The following is a 15,707-nucleotide window of genomic DNA, read 5'->3' as shown; positions in this document are numbered from 1 at the left end:
ACCTCCACACCTCTCATCTCGATGCCCTCCACAACAATGTCTGTCATGCATTAATGATGTTTAATTAAGGGCTTAATCACAACATCACTCAACTCCAGTGCCAAAACGAACACCAGGGACAGTGTACAAAAGGTGTTAAAGGTAACTGCATTGTGGTATGACAACAGCAGTGTGTTTCTATGCATATAGTCCTCACATGTAATAGTATGCTGATAAGTAAAGGATAGTGTGAGGGGAGAGAGAGAGAGAGTGAGCGAGCGCAGATGGAAAATAAAAATGGACATATGATGGGTGAGACTGGCAAGTGAGAAAGTCAGAACATACATATACAGAAAAGAGAGGCCAAGAATCTGTATGTAGAAAACGAAGGGAAAAGGAAACAGGGGAGGAAAAGAGAAAACAGGAAAGCAAAAAGATAGATAGGAGAGGGGCTGAGACCTCATTGTTCCTCTTTCTAACAAGCTGCTCTCAATCTGTCAGCCAGATCCCCCTCCTAGACAGCTCCATACACACACACACACTATTACGCGCACACACCTACACGCACACCCTCACAAAGACACACACACACACTCCCATTTTCTCAAAAAAAAAAAAACCCATGACTACACACACACACAAACAAACACACAAACACACACACACCCCTCCTCTTTCACGCAACACAGAGAGCAAATATTTACAGTTTGGGGGTTTTCTTTTTTCAAAACAGCCATGTCTCTAGAGGACAGGTGAGAGGAGGCAGAGCCTTCCAAAGAAATGCTGAAGAGTGCTGGTCTTCTTTCTAAATGTTCAAGACAAGAACTTTGTTTGGAAGTGGGGGGGGGGGGCACTCTTTGCTTTCTCGGCCACTCAGCATCTTAAGCATAACACCAGTCTGCACACAGTCAGACTAGGCTGAATACATGTGACAGACACTGCCTTGAAACAAAAATCATATCCCAACACACACACACACACACCTCCTTTCCTAACTCTCTACATCTTCCATGACCCACTGCTATTAGTCTGTCACAAGTCCTGATCCGGCAAACAGCTGAGCGAGCTTTAAAGCAAGAGGTCAGATCATTGAGCTGACCTCTGGATATGGATCTAGGCTGGGAGCCCTCACCTGATAATCTCGATTCCAAAGCAAACAAGAGACACAGCGTCTGCCCTTGAACAAAGCTCACGTAGACATTTCACAATCTTTCTATGGCTCATACAATCATAAAATCAGGTTCTGTAATACTAAGGACTCAATGGGTTGGCATGAGGGAGGAAAGCTTCTCTCTGATATTATTAGAGATTGTGTGATTTCTCAACTGTTTACATAAATCAGTGGATAAGTGTTTGCAGTCTCCGAGCAGCTGTGTTGTTGCCAGACCTGCTGTGATCTGTTCTGTACCAGACAGCCAGCTGATAAAGATAAAGGCCAGGGGTTTTCAAAGTGTGGGGAGGTGGGCCTCCCCTTAGAGGAGATAAACTCATTTAGCCCCGCTTTGCAAACAACACACTGTGGCAGTAGAGCATCACCAGGACCAATCCACGAAAATCCAAACTTTATAAATTCATCAGCATACTTACTTCATTTTCTGTGTTGCACTGAATTGCATACAATTGTACGGGTGTACCTAATAAAGTGGCAATGTGTACATCCAGTGTCACATGCAACAAAATTCATAGACACATACACAAACAAACCTATGAAAAACACGGTGAAGTGAAACATATGTGCATGCATAAAATTCTGACGTGAAGGGACCATTAACATTGTGGTATGCTCTGAATGAAATCATTCCTGTTTTCATTTGACTTGCCACTAATTACACCACAAGCAACAAACCACTATGACCTCACATCCTTGCTCTAACCCCCACCCTCAAAAAAAAGCATGTGCACACATACACATAGACGAGACTACACAGCCACACATGCCCACTACAAACATTAAGCGGATGTGTGTGCAAAGCAGTTCCCCACAAGTATTTATGAGCACACATGCACTTTATTGTATTCACACACGACAGCTCCTACGTAAATACTGGTGGGAATCTGCGAGATGTGTCTCAAGCCACACTGCCCACACGAACCCACAGTGAAACATACATTTGCTAATGGAGCTGAAATGAGGCCACTGCTATTATGATGTGGTCATATGACCATAGGACTCTTAGGTTCACTTAAGAGAACACTTCTATACATCCTCTTCTGCAGGGGATGCAGGAAGGAATAGATTTCTCTTGTGTGACCTTTCAGATTCCACTTATTTTCTCTGTCAATCTGCACCACTCAAAGATGGTGTCAAAGGGGAAAAAGACAAGATCCTTTCAAGCTCTTCCATTCCTTGTTACCAAATTTTTGTTTCATTCCTGCCATTTTGAGTTCTTCATTAAAAATTCTAAATGTTGATTGTGCCCAGCTTATAGTTTCCATATTACACCAAAATTCCACTGCCATCAAAGTTAAAATTCAACATAAAAGAATTCCTGTTCACACAATACAAGATGAGTCTACAGCCATGCTAGCAGCTCTGTAAAACTGTACCGACTGTAGGCAGAGTCATGGGCAGAGCCAACTACCTCCAAAATCTGATTGGCTACCCTTGGTGCCGCCCCCGCCAGAGTCAAAATGTGATTCTTGTCACGTTTTGCCCCAGCCTAGTTACCCCACCCAAAATGTTCTAGATCCACCCTGTTAGCATGCCAGCATTTACTAATTAACACACATTACAACTGTGGCATGAGGGGAATACAAGTTTTACAGGTATTTGGTCATAAACAAAAAAAAAGTAAAAGGACAGATTAGAATTTTGATGTTATGGTGGCAACACTATCAAGTTTGAGGAAAAGTAAAAATGATTTAAATTCATTCTGATGGGAATACCAATGTATTCTGTAACAAATTTTAAGGCAATCCATCCAACACGTGACTGCACTCCAAACCACAAATAAACTCATTAAAAGGCACTACAGGACATGTCAGGGTCACCGAAATCATTAGGATTCATCCTCTGGGGGCCATGAATGTCTGTATAAAATGCCATTTTAATCCATCCAACAGTGGTGTTTTTTTTGTCTTTATTTAACAAAAAAAAAAAAAAAAAAAAACTCAAATGTTTAGATTACAGTTTTATTTGTTTAATCTGAGCCCAATCTCCGTCTCCTTCAGCTGGGAGGATGCTGTGCTGCTGCCTCCCTTCATATAGCTCGGCCCATTAGTCAGGCCACTAATTACTCTGCTTACCCACAGAGTCGATCATCTGAGTAAATACCCACCAAGCTCTCGTGCACTCCCCCTCTCATCCAACTACCACCAAGGACGCTGTGACAATAGGTCTAACCCAGAACAGCATTTCTGAGTGTGTGTGTGTGTGTGTGTGTGTGTGTGTGTGTGTGTGTGTGTGCACGCGTTACCCCACACATGCCTACAACACACCTCCCCATTTGGGGGCCATGAAACACATCAATACATTTTCCTTTCTCAAAAACGTTTAAAGTTAAAGGCTCTTACAACAATTTATTCAAACATGACAGTCAACATTCAGTAATGATTTGCATTGTTGAAGCGACTTGCTGCGGGTAAGAAAAGCCAGGGCCACTACCCCCACCTCCATCCCCTGAAGTAGCTATGTGCTAGAGAAACATGCTGGTAATCTCCCAATAATTCCTGCACTTAGAGGGGAGGGGCTGCCAGGCACCTGTTTCATTAGTGCCGCACATCTTTCTTTCTCCCCTTCCTCAGTCACACCCCCCAAACCTCTTCACTCCTTTCTCCCTCCTCCCGCAAGCCTCGTTATTCAAATTTCCCTGCTGTCAGCCCACATTATCGAAGTGCCACAGTTTGCCTGTCAGCTGGCTTAATTGCTGGAGGTGCCTTCTTTTATTAGGTAACCCCCTCAGCTCATTTGTTCCTTCCACTGAGACGCACCTCCACAACAGCTTGTGTAAACCCGAGATCCCTTCATCTTCCTTCATTTTCTTCTCTCTCTCTCTCTCTCTCTCTCTCTCTCTCTCTCTCTCTCTCTCTCCCCCCAACTAATCGCTGGCTGAGTGAAGCAGGCGAGCTTCTGATCGATAGCCACACTCACCAGTGGACAACAGTGGTGATAAAGAGCTAAAAGCATTTTAGGACTCGGGGACTTGAGGGTTGCTTTATGCTAGCTCTGAGGATAAAGAGAAGGCCTCATCTCGGTCTCTCACAGAAACTACTCTTCCCCCACAACAGTCTGTGTGTCCTACACGCCCTTATCTATGTTACACTGACTAGATATTAATTTAGGAGGGCTACCTCAAGGAGTTGGGCTGATAACAGGAAACGGGCAATACATAGATGAAGATTTGGACCATAGTCGCATTTGGGAATATTAAGATAACACTTTTGTTGGCCTCTTGTACAAGTTCTTAAAGCTACAGTATGTAACTTGAGGGAGCACCAGCATGAAATTCCAAATCAATCTACTCTGCTCCACCCAGTACTCCCTCTCCCTGCTCCACTATGTCTGCTACACTCTGCCCAGCTCTTCATCATTTATGAAATTAAATTAAATAGGAATGCAACAAAACTTGCTGATCAAGCAGAAATAGGTGAAAAGCTCTAATTGGTTAGAGAGGTCAATCCAGCTCAAAACCTTTTAAAAGCTAATATGTCTGCACTGCTGTCAGTGCTGTTCAATGAGTCGGTCACAGGAGGCTTCGACAGAACCTCTCCACATTAAGGAAAGGTCTGGAGCAGATTTCTGCAACTTAATTATTTGAAAAAGTTACATACTGTAGCTTTAATTTACCACCTCACTGTTGACATTTGCATTCTATTCCCAAAGAAGGTATCTTTGTATAAAATTTGACTCCTAAAACATGATCTATGATAAGGATGCAGAAAACATATCTAGCATCTTTGTATCTCATTATGATGTGTTGTGCTGCCCTCTCTGCTCCAAGCAAGCACAAACCCTACAATACCACTTAGCGGGAAGCGGTGTAAATCGTAGGGTCAGGAAGCCCACACATGCAAAAGCATTTTGTGCTGGCTAATGGCCACTGCAATGATGTGTACAGTGACAATACAACAAGGTAAATCCCCATTCCCTTATTTTATCAGTCCTTGCTTAACCCAGAAGTCATTCCAGTCCACCATCTCTTGAAGGACATGTCAAAGCTCTTATTCCTGTTCTGAGGAGTGAGGAGGCTGCACAGAGAGGCCCTGATACACGAGCGCACCCCTCACAAAAGTCTTTTACGGACCGATTTTGGATAACATACTGAAACAGCTTTGGTGACACCAACCACTTGTATATTTAAGTAAAGCACCAGAGTCTGTAATGTACCAAGAAGCTGAAACTACAAAAAAAAAAAAAAAAAACCTTGAATGAGGTTTATTTAGGGATACTTAACCATTTAACTGTTACTCGACAACAAGAAGTCCAATCAATTAATACCATCAATTAAAACGACTTTAAAAAAAAGTTTGTTTGATAAAAAAATATGCTATAGGGCCAACATATAAGCTGATGGGGGCCGTGGTGTAAAGCTAATCAGACACTCTACCCCAGCAAACAGGCTTCCCCAGGCTGGGCACAAGTGAGGCACCATTTTTGCATTTCTGGAACATCGGTACCAATGGACCAGGTATTCTCCACTGCAGGTCTCACAGTAAACAGACTAACCCCACAGCACGTTCACGTTACTATTTCTGAACAAAAACCAGTAGGCTATAAGTTTCCATTTTCTTAACTTTTTGGGGGGTTTGATTAAGCCGAGAGTGAAGGAGAGGTTTTTGTCCATTTTACTTTGAAAGAAGGTAACATTCATGGTCCACATCTAATTCGGTATCACCCGCTCTAAAGTAACACAAGCTGCTTCAGGTCATCAGCACACACAAGCTTTTTTACTAGGCTGTTTTACTCTGTTCACACTTCCACAGGTGTGTGACATGACGATGTGCTCTGTTGATGTTTATGCCTTATATGCACATGTAAAAATATTTTTTTTAACAGATCAAAGACATTCCTCCTTTCTATATAGCAGACCATTTTATTCTTGTTGGTTAACAAGCATCATTATCTGTCAGAAAATGTGCATCCCTAATATTAATTTTTAAATAAGACCAGCATTTGGGAAAAGCTCATTTATCCCAGTGATAGATGCCTATAGAGGAGGAGTACGGAAAACACTGAAGGAAAATAACTCCTCACCCACAATAGGGGCTTTCAGACCAGACGGTTGTAGGGACTTAGTTCTAGGAACAACCCCACTAGGGAGCACCCCCAAGAACCACAATACCTTCACAGGCTTTTTTCTGTTTACATTCAAACCTTTAGAAGAAAGCTGAAGTGGTACAACACTAAGATGGCCGACTACTGGTGATTAGCTAACAAGCTAAACACACAGCAACGCAACATTACCGTATTTTCTTTATATGTTGCTAATGTTCATTATATAAGGACTGCAGCTCTTCATGCTACTGGCTATTGATCGCTACTGTTTACAAGGTTTTTAGTGGCACTGCACTCAGCGTACACTACGTCACTTATGGTTCCTATTGTGCCTGGAGAATACCTGCCCTGAAGTAAGGGCTAAAAAGGGCTCAAAACGGTGTCCTAAGAACTATTATCATTCTCATTTCCTGTGTGTGGACACACAAGAAAGGGGTGTCCTGTAGTTCTACGAACCATGAAAAGTTCCTCTGATCCAAAAGCACCTAATAGTACCCCTCTTAAGGAACCCCCAGCCCTATCCAGGGATTTTTTTTGAAAATGGTTGAAAGAGAGAAGCTGAAAATATTACCAACCTTAGTGGGACCTTTGAGAGACATGGATGTCTTTGATCATTAAGAAAAAATTGTTACAAACCAGGTCAAGACAGAGTTCTTTAAAACTACTTTTCACCCCAAAAGAATCATCATCTAAGTGCATTATCTAAGTGCATTTAGTTTGTCATTTCAAGTGGGTTAATGTGTATTGTATATAGTAATGGGACTGGTATAATTTCAGGCTGAAATGACAAATTGTTAGTTTCCAATTTCAATACAATTTTATATTCTGCTTTGATGTTCTGCTTTCCTTCCTATTACTTCCTGCTTGCGTCTACAGCCTAGCCTTGTAAGCTTCTGTCACTGCAGCAGATTTGAAAAAAACACTGATGATATAAGACAGCCACCCATGCCTGCCATGTGCTATACACTTCTCAACTAATGATAATCACTTTTATTGGCCAAGTATGTCACACACACACACACACACACAGGAATTTGTAGAACCGCAGCAGCCAACTTGCCAACTCTCTCTCACACACACACACACACACACACACACACACACACACACACACACACACCCCGATGGTGGCACTGCCCCTGCAAGGCACTGCTCTGACCATCGGGAGCAACTTGGGGTTCAGCGTCATGCCCAAGGACACTGACATGCGGATTGAGGAGAACGGGAACGACGGCTCAACCTCCTTGGCCACAGCCGCCCCCGTCAACTATAGCAAAACCATCTGGTCAAATACAAGGACCAAACACATCTTCCAGAATATTTCTATGTTTATATAGTTTGGACACCACAGATTTTTAACCTCTGATGAGAAGTTAAACGTAGGTGTGTACTGTATTTAACCAGCCCATATAATATACTAGATGTGTGATTAAAAATATAAACATTTTAATTTTTCTGTTGCACTTTACACTATAGAAAGTATGTCACATGAATGTATCTTTACCCTGTAAAAGGTTTTTAAAATTTTGAAACAGGTGAATACCATGCAATTTACATGAGGAATCAGGAAAGAAGACTGGTTGTAGACAGCTATAAACATGCAGGTTAAATTTCATGCTATCTGGCAGTCAGTTACCAACGGCAAAATTTGTTGTTAAGGATCAGACACATGAATGGAAAATGAATCTAGGTCAATTGATAATCATCTGCTAGAAGATAAGCATATATGGGCTATGTGTATATATCGATCACATCTTACGCAGCAGAGCAGCCTACAGTGATGACAGGTTAACGCCAGCCTTGCGTTTCAGAGATTAAAACAGTATGCCGGGTTGAGTGGCCCTTAACTCCAATGTGCAAACAAGAGCTAACGATGGCTGAACACTTTATGAGGACGGGTGCCACACATGGCACTGCTGAGATCTGTGGAGGCTTCAAACTAAACATCCCACCCAGACCCACCGCAGTGTACTCCTCTCACCCCGGGATGCCTACCCATACATTAAGATGTGGTTTGGGGCTCTCACAGGAACACAGCAAGGAGAGGCTGGATGAGAGGGTTTGGGTTTACAATGCAAACCACAGACCCACAGTCTGCCTCCTACCCTAGCTTCCTGCAGTCAGCTATACTACACACACAGCTGCTGGTGTATGCGTGTTGTACGTCTGGATACAGGAGACTCATAAGATCCCTTTATCGCTCAAAGGAAGTAGAAGTTACAAGGCATGATGGTAGGACAACTGAAGCATTATACAAACATAAGCTTCAAAAATGAAAACAATGCATCTTATGGGTCTGAACTGCACATCACATTGTGTTAAATCTGGTTTCAGTAGATGGGACGTGAATGACAAAACACTGAGAGGTGGGGTGCAGGATGGCATGGCTGAGCAACGTAGATGAGGGTTAGGCAAATGAGCAGGTCTTAATTGATACTTCACACAGCTGGAGGACCAGTGTTTATACATTTCAGTGGGCTCAAAAGCTCTCCACCTAACTCAACTAAAACAAATTAAAGCCATGCAGCATGAATTTTGCAGACAGTGTGCCAATTTCTGTTTCATTCTTACAACCCCATAGAGGACTTCTGGCAATAATGGTAAGCTGGCAACTTGTAGTTGTCAGTCAAAGAAATCTGTAAATCAGGAGCATGAATCACCCACAATATGATGGAAAAGAAATGAAAAGCAAGAGCAGAATTTGTGAAAACAGTTAAGTGGCACTTGAGAATTGCAGACCATTGAGTGAAGGTGTCAACAACACAAGCTGACTCCCTCTTCACAGCCTGCTAGGAAAGGGACAAACACACTTCAGCATCTAGGTCAACTCCATGTGGAGATAGAAGGAGGCTCCATGTTTCTAATCTGAAGGTGGTGCAGCCACCAAGGACATGAGATTCACACACAAAGACACTTAGCAAAGTTGGAGGTTGTTTGAGGGGGGCTTTGCCTCACTAAACCCATAGCGACAACAATCTGCCTGACCTTCATGAGTCAGATTACACGGTGCTTTAATCCAAAAACACATGATATTGTACATACACAGCATATAGGGTATCATATATTGTCCACAAAGGAGTCCCCGGAAATGCATTGTAAGGATGTCAAAGGCAAACAATTTCGACTTGCGCTTTCTTATTTTGGCTCAGTGAGGCTGAAAATCAATTGGCATTTGTTTATTCCCGTTGTATTTGATGAAGGTTTACGTTACGAGACGATAACATTGTAAAACAAGCGTAGACTGTTACATAGTAGCGTAGCCTACTTACCGGTGCTCGGTTCTGAGGAAACATTGTAGCCGCCGACGCGTGTGTGTCTCCGTGTGCGTTTTTTGGTCCTTCTTCTTTCTCCCTTTTGGGGCGGAAAGCTTCGTCGAGAAATACAAGCAGCTGATGTACTATTGTTCGTCTCAGAGAGGCATTTGGCCTGGTTTCAAAGATAGTGGCAAAGCTAGTCTGTGCTCGCTCATTCCTTGCCTCAAGTCTCCTTTGTTCTGGGTTATATTTCCAACCCCACACTACACCGCACCGCGCTCGACGCGTAGAAAGGACGGGCACAGGAGAGGAGAAACACCCGGTCCAGAGGAGCTCTCTTCCAAGTCCTCAACTTCGCGCTTCCACCAATTACAATATTGCAGTTGGCTTCCCTCTCTGATATGCTTTCTCTTTCTGTAGCATAAAGGCCAGAGGAGGTGAAACGTGGTTTGCTTGTGGCTTCGGAGACGGACACGCCACCAGCACATTCAATGCAGCCGCAGCCCCTTTTGTCTCGCTCGTTGGCCTGCACTCTTTTCACACAGCACTCCCAGTCCCTCACTTCTCTGACTCCCCCCTTCTCTGATCCTCAGTGGGACAGGACATGAGTAGCTTTCTTTACAGAGGGGGAAGACCTAAAGACACTGTATGCTGCTTTCCCCCCACGGTTTGTTTTATCACAGCTAATACGATGGCTCGGTATCTTTCCTTCAACAGAAAAACAATTTAATCCCGTCTAAGTCATAAATAAAGACCCAATCAGAGCATCGAGCATTGACACAATGCTGTTCAACAAATAGCCTGATGATATTTCCAAAGAAACCTGCTAGATATCCTCTCCTGTCAGGGTAGCACTGTGATTAGGTTCTCCCCCACCCTCCCCCATGTAATAGAAAATCTGTCCACACCATTAAGAAACGTTACATTTATAAAATGTGCAAAAGAAAGAAGGGTTCGGGCGAATTGTTCACTGATTGAATGAAATCTCCACGTGGGTCTCGGCCTAGGTACAGTAAACACTGGTAAGAGCAGCCAATGAGTATTGAGAGTACCCACGTGGGGTGTGCTGACCGGTTGCTGATTGGAGAGTATAGGTAGCACAATGCTCTGCGCGTCAATCACACAGGCTACAACCGCTTTGTGAGGTTAACTCTTTCCTGGGTACACAGAGGTGATTGAGAGTGCTGGGAGTTGTGCGGTGGCTGTATCAAGATTCAGTGGTTTTCCTTTTGCTCCCCAGAAATCATCATTGCATCCAAAACTTTTATATTCCCCTAAATCTTCTCCCCGTTGATGTGGAAATAAAGAGACTGTACTCCTACGTCTGTATCAGCCTGTTAATTTCTTGATGTCAAAAATTAATCATAACCACAGGGAAGTGACCGATTAAATCAAAATCAAAACCCAAGAAGGCACCAGAACCCTGCAAAAATACAACAGTGATAATGCTGCAGTGCTTACATGGCTATATACTGAATGTTCACGTTGTTGTTACCTGGAAAAGGAGAATAATTCCAAAAAAGAGGTGGAAAAATGGTGGAAAAATTGGTATTCTGGTGGCACGACCCCTTTAGTGGGGCTCATAATTAGGGAGATATTGAAAAAGCAATTTCTGACAGTGGAAATCACAACCTGCCAGAGGTGGAGTTGGGAAATATAGATGGGTGTGTGTGCGTGTGTTTGTGTGAGAGTATGTATGTCTGTGGGCGGGGGGTGTGCACGTGTGTATGTGTGTGTGTGAGAAAGAGACTGAGAGAGGAAAGGCAGAGGGGAGGGAGGGAGGAGGAAGAGAATAAAGGATGAAGGACAGCAGGGGGATGCTGAGAAAGACGAGCCAGTAGGAGGGTTGGAGATTGAACGAGAGGGAGAGTGCACACGGGTGATGAAAAAGAAGTGTGTACATGTGGCTTGTGCATGTGTGTGCGTGTTGAGCAGACAAGTAAGGGAATGAAAAAGACAGAAGGGTGAGGGGAGCAAGTGTAGAGAGTGGAGAGGACAGGAGAGAACGAGGGGGAGAGAGAGGGAAAGAAAGATTTTATTGCCATTTTCCCTATGAATTTTAATGCACAGTACTGGTCTCACTCCCAGATTCTGGGATCACATTTATTAAAAAAAAAAAAAAAAGAAAAGAAGAAAAAAGTCAAGAGGAATGCAGTGCTTTGCAGTCTGCAGAGATGGTTAGTGTGTGTGTGTGTGTGTGTTGAAGAAGAAATGCATGCTGGGATGGGTGATGGGGCGGGGATAGGTGGCCAGGGGGTGCACAGGATGTATAAGGCTGTATTGTGTTTTACTGAGGGGAGGCATAATAATATAGATGATAAAAAATGATAAGTGAAGGACAAATATTATTGCTATTGGCAGGTCAAATGAAGGAGGCCACCAGGTGTGTGTGTGTGTGTGTGTGTGGGCTGGCTGAGCTCCAGTGATTAAATACACCAAGTCCACATTGCCCTTCTTTCCTCCACAGAGGCTCAGAGCAACGAGACATCAAAGTGGACCCACAATGGGAGAGGACTCAGTGGTCATAATGCTTTAGGAGCTTTAGGTTTTAGCCCAGTAGTGGAAGGTTGTAAAGAGACTATTCTGCCAAACACATGTATGCTGAGTGTAAGCAGAGACATGCTCACCTATGCACACCTATCTCAAAGGGCAAAACAGTGGAAAGTACCCAAGGGAGCAGCAGCCTCCCTTTATAATCACAGCTTAAGGCAAGGACAGAGGGCAGCAGAGAAAGACAAAATTCCAATTATTTATACAGCAGGAAAGTGATCACCAAGCAGCAAAACAATCAGGAGGGAGTGGTTTTAAAAGGTGATGAAAACAAGTTCACTTCCCAGGAAACTTCAGAGACTACTTCGTTCCTTTGTGGTTGCTAACAGCAATATCAGTGTCAAACTGTGAGTTTAATATTAGCACAAAATGACGCCCTAATAACACTGGACAAGGGCTGCTGGACACACGTCATGTAAAGAAGATGAACCAACAGTTTTTAGATGTGTCTTTTGTTTACTGGAAGGCAGCATGATGAGAACGCTATTACAATGCTTTGCTTCGATCAATAAGCGTCATCTGTCTGATGCGGTCTCCTGTGGGACTGTATACTTAAAATCCATTCAAAGACAAAGCTGCAAGGTGAAGAAGGTCTAAAATTACAGATCAAAAGAAAAATCTGTCAAAATGAACAGTGCTTCTGAAGCTCAATGCATTTTGTTCCCCCCTCCCTGTTGTTAGGTTGAGTATTTTTCAATTTCAGTGATGAAAAGCCAAATCTAGAAGACCTCACACCACTTCAGAGCACTAGAGCTACTTGTACCATACAGTTTGTCAGGTGAAAAATGTTCAGCTATGTGAAAAATCAGCAGCAAACGTCAGGATTTGGAGAAAATCCTTTAGAATCAAAAGGAAGGACCTTCATTCTGGACCCACAATTTGGCACAATTGTACTAGTAAGAATTATTCATAGACGCAGCAGGGAAACCTGAAATAGCAGGCCACAAAGCACTGAAACCACAAGAGTGTGGAGGCTACATGTTTCCTCGACATGGAAAAGCCCATGTTCTATTATTTATTGTCATTCATTCTCACCACCAGCATGCAACAAGTTCCTTCATCTTTCAAGAGATCAAGAGAGAGCAAAGATTTGACTTTCAATTCACTATATGTGCAGGACATACAGAAAAATCAAAATACTGTTTCTCTCTCACCTAATAGGCCAAGGTCAAAGTGTTTATTGATATTGAATGCCCATAGAAACTAAAATAGAATATGAAAACTGAATTAAAGTAATTAGGATAAATTAAATGGTACAACCTAATAGGCTATAAAAAAAAGAAAGTACAAATATTCCTTGAAAATATTGAAAGTTCTGGCAAATGAAGAGGATTACCAACTGATCTTGAAGTTGTCGAATCAATGTGGGTAAAAATTACAGTGTTTTATTTCAAAATATGCTCAATTAATGATCCCGAAATCAATGAACTCCAAGATAAATGAGTAGATTTTCCCTTTAGTTCAACTACGTATAACTCAACAGTAGACACAGGCCTTTTTTAAAAATTGGATCCCATAAGAAAAAGGATGATTGTAGAGGAAGGTGCTTTGTCAGAAGCTTTTGGTTTTGTGGCATCACTATTTGCTCCGCACTCCTCACTGTCCTAACAACCTCCTCTTTGCCTTGGGGATGGGGTCAAAAATGACTCCTGCTCTGTGTGGGCACACAGAGGGAAGACGAGGCCACAGTGTTGTCACGCACGCCACCTCCACCTACCTCCACCTGCCTCCACCTACCTCCACCCACCTTCACCCCTCACCACCACCTCACTTTGCTCCCACCCCCTCCCCTGTCCTTAATCAGACAAACTGGAACTCAGTGCAGAGATGGCACAGTGATTTATTGGACTCTAGTCTTCTGGGACGCCCCCTCCCCCCCACGGTGCGCGCACACACACACACACAATCACAGCCCCTCCCTCCTCTTCACCACCCTCCATTTTTCCCATCCCCCCTCTGCCCCCAAGCCTCCATCCACCCCCTCCTGTCCTCTCCTGCTGCATGGCCCCTGGGGGAAATAGGGGGTAATGACCCACATCAGCAGCAGCCACATGCTCACATGCACACGCACACACATAGTCACTCACACACACACCTCCTCTCCTCTCCACCTTGCAGGCAGATACAAATAAATACCCTCTGTGACACACATACGCACACATAAAACAGACACGGGTCCACAGGCATGTGTATGTGGGACCTCGGGAATTCCAGTGCTGCACATTGTTTCCCCACTCGTCTCCTCCAGTACTTAGACCACATAACACCACTCTGAAGCGATCAATATGGAATCACCTGCTTCTACGGTATTCACTAAATACTTTTTGCAACTAGGATATTGTTTTCCTCATAACCTGTTCATACATCAGGAAGAGGAAATGCATGTTTCTCCTCCTCACTGGCATTTTTTTCTTTACAAAACAGAACAATGGAGTGATTTGTGTCTTTTTGCAGTGAAGTTGAATAAGATCTTTCTGACTTGTATCTATGATTGTACCAGCTTGCACAATTTGGCCATGAAATTCAAAAGTGGCAGTGTATGCTCACAGAGGTAATGATGAAACAAGAAGACTTTTCAGAAAATTCAGTTTCCTCATGGTATCTTGTTGCAAAAAGATAACTTTGTATGTACCGGTGGAATTGCTAGACAAGGTCAATGCCATGGCTCATATTCTCACATTCTTTTTTAAGGGCCAAAAGAGAAAAATAACATCTTTTCAGAGGTTGATTTTGAATTCAGACAGTCGATCCGCACCGAGGGGAGAGTGAAGAGGTTAAATCTGAGCATTGACTTGCAAATGTTACTGACAGCACTCTGTGTGTGCTGTCACTCATCTCACACAGAGAAGTGATTCTCTCTTGCAAAAAGTGTACAGTCTCTGCTGCAGGTTTCCTCTTCACATGAGTGTTGGCAAGCTGTAGAGTGCAGGTCAGTCAATTCTTGTTCATGCACTTAAAATAGGAAAGAGAATGCATAAATTTGTTTTTATGCAAAACAGGGTGAGGGATGTAGCACTGAGTAAAATGATCTACCTAAAGTTTACAGAGTCTGTCTTATTAAAAAACAGGCAAGGAGCAAATAAAAGATTTTAGAGAACTCACCCATAGTCACATTTGTAAAGAGTGAAATGTTAAACAATGGAATAACAATTTACTTATAAATGGCCATTGTTGTTGTTGGGTATAAGCGGTAAACAGTTTGCATAAAATGACTCAATATAATTATTCCTTCCAGACAAACACTCCCACATCTAGATGCAAATGCAATGTTACTGCAGCCTCCAGTGGCTCTTTACCTGTAGACACACAGACAACCAGCTGGAACACTGCATTATACTGCCACCTGCTGATCAACACAATTATTGCAGCCATATCAAACTGAATAAACTTGGTAGAGCGCGTTTAGAGCTTTTCACACTCTGGGGCATAATAATGCAGTGTATTTAATAAATCATCATGGTCAACACTGTATGTCACCACACTGGTGAAAAGGCGACTCTTTAATAGCACTTTGCATTCAGTGATCCAAGTTCAAATCTCTGTACAACCTTTGTTTTTAGGAGAAAGTTCTTGTTAAAGTGCTGATGATCATTTTCTATCAAATCCAGGAAATAATCAGGTGAACAAATATTAGACAATATCTAGTCGATCAGCTCAATGCATGATGGCGAAAACTATCTTCAACTGGAAATACAAACAGTGATGTACAT

The 15,707-nt window shown here is 42.9% G+C and overlaps 1 protein-coding gene across 1 annotated transcript in view; it reads right to left on the bottom strand.

Moving 5' to 3' along the window:
• tle2a (TLE family member 2, transcriptional corepressor a) overlaps positions 1–10,387 on the bottom strand; it is a 51,157-nt gene extending 40,770 nt beyond the window's left edge. The window contains 1 exon segment of the mRNA XM_020607046.1: positions 9,463–10,387. Within this exon segment, the coding sequence (XP_020462702.1) occupies positions 9,463–9,486 (24 nt within the window). The 5' untranslated portion in view covers positions 9,487–10,387.
• Between the last annotated feature and the right edge of the window lie 5,320 nt (positions 10,388–15,707).

Source organism: Monopterus albus, unplaced genomic scaffold (assembly GCF_001952655.1).
Source record: "Monopterus albus unplaced genomic scaffold, M_albus_1.0 scaffold83.1, whole genome shotgun sequence".
In the NCBI taxonomy this organism is placed as follows: domain Eukaryota; kingdom Metazoa; phylum Chordata; class Actinopteri; order Synbranchiformes; family Synbranchidae; genus Monopterus; species Monopterus albus.
The sequence above is the reverse complement of the archived record's forward strand: the minus strand, read 5'-3'. Positions and strand labels throughout refer to the sequence as shown.